We start from the raw sequence: 15,854 nt of genomic DNA, 5'->3' as shown, positions 1-15,854 counted from the left end.
GAATGTTACATTAGTTTGTAAGAGAGTCTTAACGTTTAGGCTCTCTGCTGTGTTACAAAAGTTATATTGAATAGTGTTTGATTGACAACGCAACCAAACATCAACATTTAAAGGAGATCCCATCTACTGATTGGCTAGTTCCATCTGTGCCACTGAGTCTGGCTTGAATTCACGTCTGTCTACAAATTAATAATTGATATGTTGGATCCACTTCGCCATTTCAAGTTAAAGAATAGGACTCAATTCAATCAAACTTTAAATCCAGTTTGAATCCATTTTGATTTGATTGAGTCATATTCTTTATGTATGGTGTATTTCAGATCAGTCCTGGGTCCAATTTTAACAACAGCTGTTTATGACTCCCAAAATGCATATATAGGCCTAATTAGCATTATTGATGATATAATTGATAAGGTATGGGTATACTTAATGTGCTCTGTTGAACCTACCCTTAGGAATAACTTTGATAGCAACAGTGAATATGTTAAGTGGAGATTCCTCAACAATTATTCTCAACATAGCACATTGGGAACAACCTAGAGTTTTGTTCTTCTTATAGTGGATATTAAGGTGAAGATCTGATATTGTTTCAAAGGTACAAATTCAACATATTTTATACAAGGTTTGTCTATGTTGAAAATGGATGAACAAGATGACTTAACCGCGTGGTTGAAATTTCATCTTCAAAACAATAGTTGATGACTTTGTGCAAAGTCGGGGCGGCAGCGTAGCCTAGTGGTTAGAGCGTTGGACTAGTAACCGAAAGGTTGCAAGTTCAAACCCCCGAGCAGACAAGGTACAAATCTGTCGTTCTGCCCCTGAACAGTCAGTTAACTCACTGTTCCTAGGCCGTCATTGAAAATAAGAATTTGTTCTTAACTGACTTGCATGGTTAAATAAAGGTAAAAAAATCCATGATATTTTCTTCCCGGTTGATTTAAACCCTCTGTGTGCAGTGTGCAGTTAGTAACCGTGAATCTCAGCTCACCGAAGGGGACGATGATTGGACAGGTGATGCTGTATGTCATGACCACAGTGAAGACACACATCATCCAGGCATAGGCCGCCCCGAACTGGAACTCATACGCCTGGTGCTGCAGAGCATAGAAATAGAGTTATAGAACTGGAACTCATACGCCTGGTGCTGCAGAGCATAGAAATAGAGTTATAGAACTGGAACTCATACGCCTGGTGCTGCAGAGCATAGAAATAGAGTTATAGAACTGGAACTCATACGCCTGGTGCTGCAGAGCATAGAAATAGAGTTATAGAACTGGAACTCATACGCCTGGTGCTGCAGAGCATAGAAATAGAGTTATAGAACTGGAACTCATACACCTGGTGCTGCAGAGCATAGAAATAGAGTTATAGAACTGGAACTCATACGCCTGGTGCTGCAGAGCATAGAAATAGAGTTATAGACCTGGAACTCATACGCCTGGTGCTGCAGAACATAGAAAAAGAGTTATAGAACTGGAACTCATACGCCTGGTGCTGCAGAGCATAGAAATAGAGTTATAGACCTGGAACTCATACGCCTGGTGCTGCAGAACATAGAAATAGAGTTATAGAACAGGAACTCATACGCCTGGTGCTGCAGAGCATAGAAATAGAGTTATAGAACTGGAACTCATACGCCTGGTGCTGCAGAGCATAGAAATAGAGTTATAGAACTGGAAGTCATACGCCTGGTGCTGCAGAGCATAGAAATAGAGTTATAGAACTGGAACTCATACGCCTGGTGCTGCAGAGCATAGAAATATAGTTATAGACCTGGAACTCATACGCCTGGTGCTGCAGAACATAGAAAAAGAGTTATAGAACTGGAACTCATACGCCTGGTGCTGCAGAGCATAGAAATAGAGTTATAGAACTGGAACTCATACGCCTGGTGCTGCAGAACATAGAAAAAGAGTTATAGAACTGGAACTCATACGCCTGGTGCTGCAGAACATAGAAAAAGAGTTATAGAACTGGAACTGATACGCCTGGTGCTGCAGAGCATAGAAATAGAGTTATAGAACTGGAACTGATACGCCTGGTGCTGCAGAGCATAGAAATAGAGTTATAGAACTGGAACTCATACGCCTGGTGCTGCAGAACATAGAAAAAGAGTTATAGAACTGGAACTGATACGCCTGGTGCTGCAGAGCATAGAAATAGAGTTATAGAACTGGAACTGATACGCCTGGTGCTGCAGAGCATAGAAATAGAGTTATAGAACTGGAACTCATACGCCTGGTGCTGCAGAGCATAGAAATAGAGTTATAGACCTGGAACTCACATTAACAGGAGGATATTATTATATGTCCTTAGGGAAGCTTAAGTTCAACAAAAGCATAGCTTGTCTGGGCTGGGGTTCATTCCATTTCAACACAGTCAATTCAGGAAGTAAATTGAAATGGAAATTTCCTCATTGAAATTTCCGTTTTCTTCCTGAATTGACTGGTTTTAAATGTATTCGACCCTGACCCAGTAGCACAGTGGTTCCCAACCCTGGTTCTCCAGGAGACCCAACAGTACAACCCAGAGGACCAGGGTTGGGGAACACTGCAGTAATATATAACCAGAGAGGAAGAGGCGAAGTGAGAGAATTGACTCCGCCCCAAAATCTGTCCACATGAAAATACAGCGTTAAACAGTAGAAGTGGGGATTTTATGTATGGAGTGTCGTATTTGGTCAACATAAAATGTAATTGATAATTTGCAACATGAGGCTTATTTGATCGAATAGAAGTTGTGTGATGTTTAGGTTGTTACGAATGTACTGATTTAAGTGGACGAATGTGGCATTCTGGCAACTTTGACCAAAAATATTTTGTGTTTTATGCCGGACATTTATTCCCAATATTAGAGCGGTCAGTTGACTATCTTGTCAGTCCATAGATAATCTTTGATATAACTATTTTCATCCAACAAGTGATGTAGTTTATGAGATTGAATAACTGAGGTCTTCCTCACCACCAGGTGGCGCTCCTCTACTCACCCTCTTGACGTTGCGTCTCTCGGCAGCAGAGCGAGCCAGACACAGCCGGGTCATATACATGAGCAGACCAGGGATCCTCAGCAGATCCATGGCGTTACCGATGAACGCCGACGCGATGACATAGTTCACAAAGAACGCCCCGTTGTCAGGCAGGAACACACACCTGGGGGGGGGGGGGGGCAGGAAATGACATCGCAACAATAACATACCTTTTCCACACTACGCTGGATTTGTTCTGTTCTCATTGCAGCGTGGTTTCGGAAGCGACGTGGGACACGTAACCAGGCCCGGCCCAGTACGGGTCGGGACAACAGTGTGAAAGGGGGATATGACAGACTTACTCCCTCCTAAATGATTATCCTAACATCAAATCAAACAGCCAGTTCCATAAGGACACAATATGATGAGAGAACAAGGAAGCTGTTCTGATTGGTCCAGAGGAGATCATTGTTACCTGACAAGGTAGGACTAAGAAAAGATTAAAATACCCCTGGCTAGGCTGCTAGGGGGTCAGATCTTCCTAAAAGACGACACTAAACTAACAGATTAAAATACCCCTGGCTAGGCTGCTAGGGGGTCAGCCCTTCCTAAAGACGACACTAAACAGATTAAAATACCCCTGGCTAGCCTGCTAGGGGGTCAGCCCTTCCTAAAGACGACACTAAACTAACAGATTAAAATACCCCTGGCTAGGCTGCTAGGGGGTCAGCCCTTCCTAAAGACGACACTAAACAGATTAAAATACCCCTGGCTAGGCTGCTAGGGGGTCAGCCCCTTCCTAAAGACGACACTAAACTAACAGATTAAAATACCCTGGCTAGACTGCTAGGGGGTCAGCCCTTCCTAAAGACGACACTAAACAGATTAAAATACCCCTGGCTAGGCTGCTAGGGGGTCAGCCCTTCCTAAAGACGACACTAAACTAACAGATTAAAATACCCCTGGCTAGGCTGCTAGGGGGTCAGCCCTTCCTAAAGACGACACTAAACTAACAGATTAAAATACCCCTGGCTAGGCTGCTAGGGGGTCAGCCCTTCCTAAAGACGACACTAAACAGATTAAAATACCCCTGGCTAGGCTGCTAGGGGGTCAGCCCTTCCTAAAGACGACACTAAACAGATTAAAATACCCCTGGCTAGGCTGCTAGGGGGTCAGCCCTTCCTAAAGACGACACTAAACTAACAGATTAAAATACCCCTGGCTAGCCTGCTAGGGGGTCAGCCCTTCCTAAAGACGACACTAAACTAACAGATTAAAATACCCCTGGCTAGCCTGCTAGGGGGTCAGCCCTTCCTAAAGACGACACTAAACTAACAGATTAAAATACCCCTGGCTAGGCTGCTAGGGGGTCAGCCCTTCCTAAAGACGACACTAAACTAACAGATTAAAATACCCCTGGCTAGGCTGCTAGGGGGTCAGCCCTTCCTAAAGACGACACTAAACAGATTAACATACCCCTGGCTAGGCTGCTAGGGGGTCAGCCCTTCCTAAAGACGACACTAAACAGATTAAAATACCCCTGGCTAGGCTGCTAGGGGGTCAGCCCTTCCTAAAGACGACACTAAACAGATTAAAATACCCCTGGCTAGGCTGCTAGGGGGTCAGCCCTTCCTAAAGATGACACTAAACAGATTAACATACCCCTGGCTAGGCTGCTAGGGGGTCAGCCCTTCCTAAAGACGACACTAAACTAACAGATTAAAATACCCCTGGCTAGCCTGCTAGGGGTCAGCCCTTCCTAAAGACGACACTAAACTAACAGATTAAAATACCCCTGGCTAGCCTGCTAGGGGGTCAGCCCTTCCTAAAGACGACACTAAACTAACAGATTAAAATACCCCTGGCTAGGCTGCTAGGGGTCAGCCCTTCCTAAAGACGACACTAAACTAACAGATTAAAATACCCCTGGCTAGGCTGCTAGGGGGTCAGCCCTTCTAAAGACGACACTAAACAGATTAACATACCCCTGGCTAGGTTGCTAGGGGGTCAGCCCTTCCTAAAGACGACACTAAACAGATTAAAATACCCCTGGCTAGGCTGCTAGGGGGTCAGCCCTTCCTAAAGACGACACTAAACAGATTAAAATACCCCTGGCTAGGCTGCTAGGGGGTCAGCCCTTCCTAAAGACGACACTAAAATAACAGATTAAAATATCCCTGGCTAGGCTGCTAGGGGGTCAGCCCTTCCTAAAGACGACACTAAACAGATTAAAATACCCCTGGCTAGGTTGCTAGGGGGTCAGCCCTTCCTAAAGACGACACTAAACAGATTAAAATACCCCTGGCTAGGCTGCTAGGGGTCAGCCCTTCCTAAAGACGACACTAAACAGATTAAAATACCCCTGGCTAGGCTGCTAGGGGGTCAGCCCTTCCTAAAGACGACACTAAACTAACAGATTAACATACCCCTGGCTAGGCTGCTAGGGGGTCAGCCCTTCCTAAAGACGACACTAAACTAACAGATTAAAATACCCCTGGCTAGGCTGCTAGGGGGTCAGCCCTTCCTAAAGACGACACTAAACTAACAGATTAAAATACCCCTGGCTAGGCTGCTAGGGGGTCAGCCCTTCCTAAAGACGACACTAAACAGATTAACATACCCTGGCTAGGCTGCTAGGGGTCAGCCCTTCCTAAAGACGACACTAAACTAACAGTTTAAAATACCCCTGGCTAGGCTGCTAGGGGTCAGCCCTTCCTAAAGACGACACTAAACTAACAGATTAACATACCCCTGGCTAGGCTGCTAGGGGGTCAGCCCTTCCTAAAGACGACACTAAACTAACAGATTAAAATACCCCTGGCTAGGCTGCTAGGGGGTCAGCCCTTCCTAAAGACGACACTAAACTAACAGATTAAAATACCCCTGGCTAGGCTGCTAGGGGGTCAGCCCTTCCTAAAGACGACACTAAACTAACAGATTAAAATACCCCTGGCTAGGCTGCTAGGGGGTCAGCCCTTCCTAAAGACGACACTAAACAGATTAAAATACCCCTGGCTAGGCTGCTAGGGGGTCAGCCCTTCCTAAAGACGACACTAAACAGATTAACATACCCCTGGCTAGGCTGCTAGGGGGTCAGCCCTTCCTAAAAGACGACACTAAACTAACAGATTAAAATACCCCTGGCTAGACTGCTAGGGGGTCAGCCCTTCCTAAAGACGACACTAAACAGATTAAAATACCCCTGGCTAGGCTGCTAGGGGGTCAGCCCTTCCTAAAGACGACACTAAACAGATTAAAATACCCCTGGCTAGGCTGCTGGGGGTCAGCCCTTCCTAAAGACGACACTAAACAGATTAAAATACCCCTGGCTAGACTGCTAGGGGTCAGCCCTTCCTAAAGACGACACTAAACAGATTAAAATACCCCTGGCTAGGCTGCTAGGGGTCAGCCCTTCCTAAAGACGACACTAAACTAACAGATTAACATACCCCTGGCTAGACTGCTAGGGGGTCAGCCCTTCCTAAAGATGACACTAAACTAACAGATTAAAATACCCCTGGCTAGGCTGATAGGGGGTCAGCCCTTCCTAAAGACGACACTAAACAGATTAAAATACCCTGGCTAGGCTGCTAGGGGGTCAGCCCTTCCTAAAGACGACACTAAACAGATTAAAATACCCTGGCTAGACTGTTAGGGGGTCAGCCCTTCCTAAAGATGACACTAAACAGATTAAAATACCCCTGGCTAGACTGCTAGGGGTCAGCCCTTCCTAAAGACGACACTAAACTAACAGATTAAAATACCCCTGGCTAGGCTGCTAGGGGGTCAGCCCTTCCTAAAGACGACACTAAACAGATTAAAATACCCCTGGCTAGACTGCTAGGGGGTCAGCCCTTCCTAAAGACGACACTAAACTAACAGATTAAAATACCCCTGGCTAGGCTGCTAGGGGGTCAGCCCTTCCTAAAGACGACACTAAACAGATTAAAATACCCCTGGCTAGGCTGCTAGGGGGTCAGCCCTTCCTAAAGACGACACTAAACTAACAGATTAACATACCCCTGGCTAGGCTGCTAGGGGGTCAGCCCTTCCTAAAGACGACACTAAACAGATTAAAATACCCCTGGCTAGGCTGCTAGGGGGTCAGCCCTTCCTAAAGACGACACTAAACAGATTAAAATACCCCTGGCTAGGCTGCTAGGGGGTCAGCCCTTCCTAAAGACGACACTAAACAGATTAAAATACCCCTGGCTAGGCTGCTAGGGGGTCAGCCCTTCCTAAAGACGACACTAAACTAACAGATTAAAATACCCCCTGGCTAGGCTGCTAGGGGTCAGCCCTTCCTAAAGACGACACTAAACTAACAGATTAAAATACCCCTGGCTAGGCTGCTAGGGGGTCAGCCCTTCCTAAAGACGACACTAAACTAACAGATTAAAATACCCCTGGCTAGGCTGCTAGGGGGTCAGCCCTTCCTAAAGACGACACTAAACTAACAGATTAAAATACCCCTGGCTAGGCTGCTAGGGGGTCAGCCCTTCCTAAAGACGACACTAAACTAACAGATTAAAATACCCCTGGCTAGGCTGCTAGGGGGTCAGCCCTTCCTAAAGACGACACTAAACAGATTAAAATACCCCTGGCTAGGCTGCTAGGGGGTCAGCCCTTCCTAAAGACGACACTAAACAGATTAAAATACCCCTGGCTAGGCTGCTAGGGGGTCAGCCCTTCCTAAAGACGACACTAAACAGATTAAAATACCCCTGGCTAGGCTGCTAGGGGTCAGCCCTTCCTAAAGACGACACTAAACAGATTAAAATACCCCTGGCTAGGCTGCTAGGGGGTCAGCCCTTCCTAAAGACGACACTAAACTAACAGATTAAAATACCCCTGGCTAGCCTGCTAGGGGTCAGCCCTTCCTAAAGACGACACTAAACTAACAGATTAAAATACCCCTGGCTAGCCTGCTAGGGGGTCAGCCCCTTCCTAAAGACGACACTAAACTAACAGATTAAAATACCCCTGGCTAGGCTGCTAGGGGTCAGCCCTTCCTAAAGACGACACTAAACTAACAGATCAAAATACCCCTGGCTAGGCTGCTAGGGGGTCAGCCCTTCCTAAAGACGACACTAAACAGATTAAAATACCCCTGGCTAGGCTGCTAGGGGTCAGCCCTTCCTAAAGACGACACTAAACAGATTAAAATACCCCTGGCTAGCTGCTAGGGGGTCAGCCCTTCCTAAAGACGACACTAAACTAACAGATTAAAATACCCCTGGCTAGGCTGCTAGGGGTCAGCCCTTCCTAAAGACGACACTAAACAGATTAAAATACCCCTGGCTAGGCTGCTAGGGGGTCAGCCCTTCCTAAAGACGACACTAAAATAACAGATTAAAATATCCCTGGCTAGGCTGCTAGGGGTCAGCCCTTCCTAAAGACGACACTAAACAGATTAAAATACCCCTGGCTAGGCTGCTAGGGGGTCAGCCCTTCCTAAAGACGACACTAAACTAACAGATTAAAATACCCCTGGCTAGGCTGCTAGGGGGTCAGCCCTTCCTAAAGACGACACTAAACAGATTAACATACCCCTGGCTAGGCTGCTAGGGGTCAGCCCTTCCTAAAGACGACACTAAACAGATTAAAATACCCCTGGCTAGGCTGCTAGGGGGTCAGCCCTTCCTAAAGACGACACTAAACTAACAGATTAAAATACCCCTGGCTAGGCTGCTAGGGGGTCAGCCCTTCCTAAAGACGACACTAAACTAACAGATTAAAATACCCCTGGCTAGGCTGCTAGGGGTCAGCCCTTCCTAAAGACGACACTAAACAGATTAAAATACCCCTGGCTAGACTGCTAGGGGTCAGCCCTTCCTAAAGACGACACTAAACTAACAGATTAAAATACCCCTGGCTAGGCTGCTAGGGGGTCAGCCCTTCCTAAAGACGACACTAAACTAACAGATTAAAATACCCCTGGCTAGGCTGCTAGGGGGTCAGCCCTTCCTAAAGACGACACTAAACAGATTAAAATACCCCTGGCTAGGCTGCTAGGGGGTCAGCCCTTCCTAAAGACGACACTAAACAGATTAACATACCCCTGGCTAGGCTGCTAGGGGGTCAGCCCTTCCTAAAAGACGACACTAAACTAACAGATTAAAATACCCCTGGCTAGACTGCTAGGGGGTCAGCCCTTCCTAAAGACGACACTAAACAGATTAAAATACCCCTGGCTAGGCTGCTAGGGGCGTCAGCCCTTCCTAAAGACGACACTAAACAGATTAAAATACCCCTGGCTAGGCTGCTGGGGGTCAGCCCTTCCTAAAGACGACACTAAACAGATTAAAATACCCTGGCTAGGCTGCTAGGGGGTCAGCCCTTCCTAAAGACGACACTAAACAGATTAACATACCCCTGGCTAGCCTGCTAGGGGGTCAGCCCTTCCTAAAGACGACACTAAACAGATTAAAATACCCCTGGCTAGGCTGCTAGGGGGTCAGCCCTTCCTAAAGACGACACTAAACTAACAGATTAACATACCCCTGGCTAGACTGCTAGGGGGTCAGCCCTTCCTAAAGATGACACTAAACTAACAGATTAAAATACCCCTGGCTAGGCTGCTAGGGGGTCAGCCCTTCCTAAAGACGACACTAAACAGATTAAAATACCCCTGGCTAGGCTGCTAGGGGTCAGCCCTTCCTAAAGACGACACTAAACAGATTAAAATACCCTGGCTAGGCTGCTAGGGGGTCAGCCCTTCCTAAAGACGACACTAAACAGATTAACATACCCCTGGCTAGGCTGCTAGGGGTCAGCCCTTCCTAAAGACGACACTAAACAGATTAAAATACCCCTGGCTAGGCTGCTAGGGGTCAGCCCTTCCTAAAGACGACACTAAACAGATTAAAATACCCCTGGCTAGACTGCTAGGGGGTCAGCCCTTCCTAAAGACGACACTAAACTAACAGATTAAAATACCCCTGGCTAGGCTGCTAGGGGGTCAGCCCTTCCTAAAGACGACACTAAACAGATTAAAATACCCCTGGCTAGGCTGCTGGGGGGTCAGCCCTTCCTAAAGACGACACTAAACAGATTAAAATACCCCTGGCTAGGCTGCTAGGGGGTCAGCCCTTCCTAAAGACGACACTAAACTAACAGATTAACATACCCCTGGCTAGGCTGCTAGGGGTCAGCCCTTCCTAAAGACGACACTAAACTAACAGATTAACATACCCCTGGCTAGACTGCTAGGGGTCAGCCCTTCCTAAAGACGACACTAAACAGATTAAAATACCCCTGGCTAGGCTGCTGGGGGTCAGCCCTTCCTAAAGACGACACTAAACAGATTAAAATACCCCTGGCTAGGCTGCTAGGGGGTCAGCCCTTCCTAAAGACGACACTAAACTAACAGATTAACATACCCCTGGCTAGGCTGCTAGGGGTCAGCCCTTCCTAAAGACGACACTAAACTAACAGATTAAAATACCCCTGGCTAGGCTGCTAGGGGGTCAGCCCTTCCTAAAGACGACACTAAACTAACAGATTAACATACCCCTGGCTAGGCTGCTAGGGGGTCAGCCCTTCCTAAAGACGACACTAAACAGATTAACATACCCCTGGCTAGGCTGCTAGGGGGTCAGCCCTTCCTAAAGACGACACTAAACAGATTAAAATACCCCTGGCTAGGCTGCTAGGGGGTCAGCCCTTCCTAAAGACGACACTAAACTAACAGATTAAAATACCCCTGGCTAGGCTGCTAGGGGGTCAGCCCTTCCTAAAGACGACACTAAACTAACAGATTAACATACCCCTGGCTAGGCTGCTAGGGGGTCAGCCCTTCCTAAAGACGACACTAAACTAACAGATTAAAATACCCTGGCTAGGCTGCTAGGGGGTCAGCCCTTCCTAAAGACGACACTAAACAGATTAAAATACCCCTGGCTAGGCTGCTAGGGGGTCAGCCCTTCCTAAAGACGACACTAAACTAACAGATTAAAATACCCCTGGCTAGGCTGCTAGGGGGTCAGCCCTTCCTAAAGACGACACTAAACAGATTAAAATACCCTGGCTAGACTGCTAGGGGGTCAGCCCTTCCTAAAGACGACACTAAACTAACAGATTAAAATACCCCTGGCTAGGCTGCTAGGGGGTCAGCCCTTCCTAAAGACGACACTAAACAGATTAAAATACCCCTGGCTAGGCTGCTAGGGGGTCAGCCCTTCCTAAAGACGACACTAAACAGATTAAAATACCCCTGGCTAGGCTGCTAGGGGGTCAGCCCTTCCTAAAGACGACACTAAACTAACAGATTAAAATACCCCCTGGCTAGGCTGCTAGGGGGTCAGCCCTTCCTAAAGACGACACTAAACTAACAGATTAAAATACCCCTGGCTAGGCTGCTAGGGGGTCAGCCCTTCCTAAAGACGACACTAAACTAACAGATTAAAATACCCCTGGCTAGGCTGCTAGGGGTCAGCCCTTCCTAAAGACGACACTAAACTAACAGATTAAAATACCCCTGGCTAGGCTGCTAGGGGGTCAGCCCTTCCTAAAGACGACACTAAACTAACAGATTAAAATACCCCTGGCTAGGCTGCTAGGGGGTCAGCCCTTCCTAAAGACGACACTAAACAGATTAAAATACCCCTGGCTAGGCTGCTAGGGGGTCAGCCCTTCCTAAAGACGACACTAAACAGATTAAAATACCCCTGGCTAGCCTGCTAGGGGGTCAGCCCTTCCTAAAGACGACACTAAACTAACAGATTAAAATACCCCTGGCTAGGCTGCTAGGGGTCAGCCCTTCCTAAAGACGACACTAAACAGATTAAAATACCCCTGGCTAGGCTGCTAGGGGGTCAGCCCTTCCTAAAGACGACACTAAACAGATTAAAATACCCCTGGCTAGGCTGCTAGGGGGTCAGCCCTTCCTAAAGACGACACTAAACTAACAGATTAAAATACCCCTGGCTAGGCTGCTAGGGGGTCAGCCCTTCCTAAAGATGACACTAAACTAACAGATTAAAATACCCCTGGCTAGGCTGCTAGGGGGTCAGCCCTTCCTAAAGACGACACTAAACTAACAGATTAAAATACCCCTGGCTAGGCTGCTAGGGGGTCAGCCCTTCCTAAAGACGACACTAAACTAACAGATTAAAATACCCCTGGCTAGACTGCTAGGGGGTCAGCCCTTCCTAAAGACGACACTAAACAGATTAAAATACCCCTGGCTAGGCTGCTAGGGGGTCAGCCCTTCCTAAAGACGACACTAAACAGATTAACATACCCCTGACTAGGCTGCTAGGGGGTCAGCCCTTCCTAAAGACGACACTAAACAGATTAAAATACCCCTGGCTAGGCTGCTAGGGGTCAGCCCTTCCTAAAGACGACACTAAACAGATTAAAATACCCCTGGCTAGGCTGCTAGGGGGTCAGCCCTTCCTAAAGACGACACTAAACTAACAGATTAAAATACCCCTGGCTAGGCTGCTAGGGGGTCAGCCCTTCCTAAAGATGACACTAAACTAACAGATTAAAATACCCCTGGCTAGGCTGCTAGGGGGTCAGCCCTTCCTAAAGACGACACTAAACTAACAGATTAAAATACCCCTGGCTAGGCTGCTAGGGGTCAGCCCTTCCTAAAGACGACACTAAACTAACAGATTAAAATACCCCTGGCTAGACTGCTAGGGGTCAGCCCTTCCTAAAGACGACACTAAACAGATTAAAATACCCCTGGCTAGGCTGCTAGGGGTCAGCCCTTCCTAAAGACACACTAAACAGATTAACATACCCCTGACTAGGCTGCTAGGGGTCAGCCCTTCCTAAAGACGACACTAAACAGATTAAAATACCCCTGGCTAGGCTGCTAGGGGTCAGCCCTTCCTAAAGACGACACTAAACAGATTAAAATACCCCTGGCTAGGCTGCTAGGGGGTCAGCCCTTCCTAAAGACGACACTAAACAGATTAAAATACCCCTGGCTAGGTTGCTAGGGGGTCAGCCCTTCCTAAAAGACGACACTAAACAGATTAACATACCCCTGGCTAGGCTGCTAGGGGGTCAGCCCTTCCTAAAGACGACACTAAACTAACAGATTAAAATACCCCTGGCTAGGCTGCTAGGGGGTCAGCCCTTCCTAAAGACGACACTAAACTAACAGATTAAAATACCCCTGGCTAGGCTGCTAGGGGGTCAGCCCTTCCTAAAGACGACACTAAACTAACAGATTAAAATACCCCTGGCTAGGCTGCTAGGGGGTCAGCCCTTCCTAAAGACGACACTAAACTAACAGATTAAAATACCCCTGGCTAGGCTGCTAGGGGGTCAGCCCTTCCTAAAGACGACACTAAACTAACAGATTAAAATACCCCTGGCTAGGCTGCTAGGGGGCCCTCAAAGACGCCTAAACTAACAGATTAAAATACCCCTAAAGAGCCCTTCCTAAAGACACTAAACTAACAGATTAAAATACCCCTGGCTAGGCTGCTAGGGGGTCAGCCCTTCCTAAAGACGACACTAAACAACAGATTAAAATACCCCTGGCTAGGCTGCTAGGGGGTCAGCCCTTCCTAAAGACGACACTAAACTAACAGATTAAAATACCCCTAGGCTGCTAAGCCCTTCCTAAAGACGACACTAAACTAACAGATTAAAATACCCCTGGCTAGGCTGCTAGGGGTCAGCCCTTCCTAAAGACGACACTAAACTAACAGATTAAAATACCCCTGGCTAGGCTGCTAGGGGGTCAGCCCTTCCTTCCTAAACTAACAGATTAAAATACCCCTGGCTAGGCTGCTAGGGGGTCAGCCCTTCTAAACACTAAACAGATTAAAATACCCCTGGCTAGGCTGCTAGGGGTCAGCCCTTCCTAAAGACGACACTAAACTAACAGATTAAAATACCCCTGGCTAGGCTGCTAGGGGGTCAGCCCCTAAAGACGACACTAAACAGATTAAAATACCCCTGGCTAGGCTGCTAGGGGTCAGCCCTTCCTAAAGACGACACTAAACAGATTAAAATACCCCTGGCTAGGCTGCTAGGGGGTCAGCCCTTCCTAAAGACGACACTAAACTAACAGATTAAAATACCCCTGGCTAGGCTGCTAGGGGGTCAGCCCTTCCTAAAGACGACACTAAACTAACAGATTAAAATACCCCTGGCTAGGCTGCTAGGGGGTCAGCCCTTCCTAAAGACGACACTAAACAGATTAAAATACCCCTGGCTAGGCTGCTAGGGGGTCAGCCCTTCCTAAAGACGACACTAAACTAACAGATTAAAATACCCCTGGCTAGGCTGCTAGGGGGTCAGCCCTTCCTAAAGACGACACTAAACTAACAGATTAAAATACCCCTGGCTAGGCTGCTAGGGGGTCAGCCCTTCCTAAAGACGACACTAAACAGATTAAAATACCCCTGGCTAGGCTGCTAGGGGTCAGCCCTTCCTAAAGACGACACTAAACAGATTAAAATACCCCTGGCTAGGTTGCTAGGGGGTCAGCCCTTCCTAAAGACGACACTAAACAGATTAAAATACCCCTGGCTAGGCTGCTAGGGGGTCAGCCCTTCCTAAAAGACGACACTAAACTAACAGATTAAAATACCCCTGGCTAGGCTGCTAGGGGGTCAGCCCTTCCTAATAGATGACACTAAACAGATTAAAATACCCTGGCTAGGCTGCTAGGGGGTCAGCCCTTCCTAAAGACGACACTAAACTAACAGATTAACATACCCCTGGCTAGGCTGCTAGGGGGTCAGCCCTTCCTAAAGACGACACTAAACTAACAGATTAACATACCCCTGGCTAGGCTGCTAGGGGTCAGCCCTTCCTAAAGACGACACTAAACTAACAGATTAACATACCCCTGGCTAGGCTGCTAGGGGTCAGCCCTTCCTAAAGACGACACTAAACTAACAAATTAAAATACCCCTGGCTAGGCTGCTAGGGGGTCAGCCCTTCCTAAAGACGACACTAAACAGATTAAAATACCCCTGGCTAGGCTGCTAGGGGGTCAGCCCTTCCTAAAGACGACACTAAACTAACAGATTAAAATACCCCTGGCTAGGCTGCTAGGGGGTCAGCCCTTCCTAAAGACGACACTAAACAGATTAAAATACCCTGGCTAGACTGCTAGGGGGTCAGCCCTTCCTAAAGACGACACTAAACAGATTAACATACCCCTGGCTAGGCTGCTAGGGGGTCAGCCCTTCCTAAAGACGACACTAAACAGATTAAAATACCCCTGGCTAGGCTGCTAGGGGTCAGCCCTTCCTAAAGACGACACTAAACTAACAGATTAAAATACCCCTGGCTAGGCTGCTAGGGGTCAGCCCTTCCTAAAGACGACACTAAACTAACAGATTAAAATACCCCTGGCTAGGCTGCTAGGGGTCAGCCCTTCCTAAAGACGACACTAAACTAACAGATTAAAATACCCCTGGCTAGGCTGCTAGGGGGTCAGCCCTTCCTAAAGACGACACTAAACTAACAGATTAAAATACCCCTGGCTAGGCTGCTAGGGGGTCAGCCCTTCCTAAAGACGACACTAAACTAACAGATTAAAATACCCCTGGCTAGGCTGCTAGGGGGTCAGCCCTTCCTAAAGACGACACTAAACTAACAGATTAACATACCCCTGGCTAGGCTGCTAGGGGGTCAGCCCTTCCTAAAGACGACACTAAACAGATTAAAATACCCCTGGCTAGGCTGCTAGGGGGTCAGCCCTTCCTAAAGACGACACTAAACTAACAGATTAAAATACCCCTGGCTAGGCTGCTAGGGGGTCAGCCCTTCCTAAAGATGACACTAAACTAACAGATTAAAATACCCCTGGCTAGGCTGCTAGGGGGTCAGCCCTTCCTAAAGACGACACTAAACTAACAGATTAAAATACCCCTGGCTAGGCTGCTAGGGGGTCAGCCCTTCCTAAAGA

General features: G+C 47.4%; 1 protein-coding gene across 1 annotated transcript in view; it reads right to left on the bottom strand.

The window, feature by feature from the left end:
* The window catches only part of LOC135523365 (CSC1-like protein 2), a 93,275-nt gene that overhangs the window by 15,132 nt on the left and 62,289 nt on the right, over positions 1 to 15,854 (bottom strand). Inside the window, exons 18-19 of the mRNA XM_064949988.1 lie at positions 2,987 to 3,149; positions 989 to 1,094 (exon numbers count right to left, since the gene is read on the bottom strand). Of these exons, the coding sequence (XP_064806060.1) occupies positions 989 to 1,094; positions 2,987 to 3,149 (269 nt within the window). The remainder of the gene's footprint in view (positions 1 to 988; positions 1,095 to 2,986; positions 3,150 to 15,854) is intronic.

This window comes from Oncorhynchus masou, chromosome 31 (genome assembly GCF_036934945.1).
Source record: "Oncorhynchus masou masou isolate Uvic2021 chromosome 31, UVic_Omas_1.1, whole genome shotgun sequence".
Taxonomy (NCBI): domain Eukaryota; kingdom Metazoa; phylum Chordata; class Actinopteri; order Salmoniformes; family Salmonidae; genus Oncorhynchus; species Oncorhynchus masou.
The sequence above is the reverse complement of the archived record's forward strand: the minus strand, read 5'-3'. Positions and strand labels throughout refer to the sequence as shown.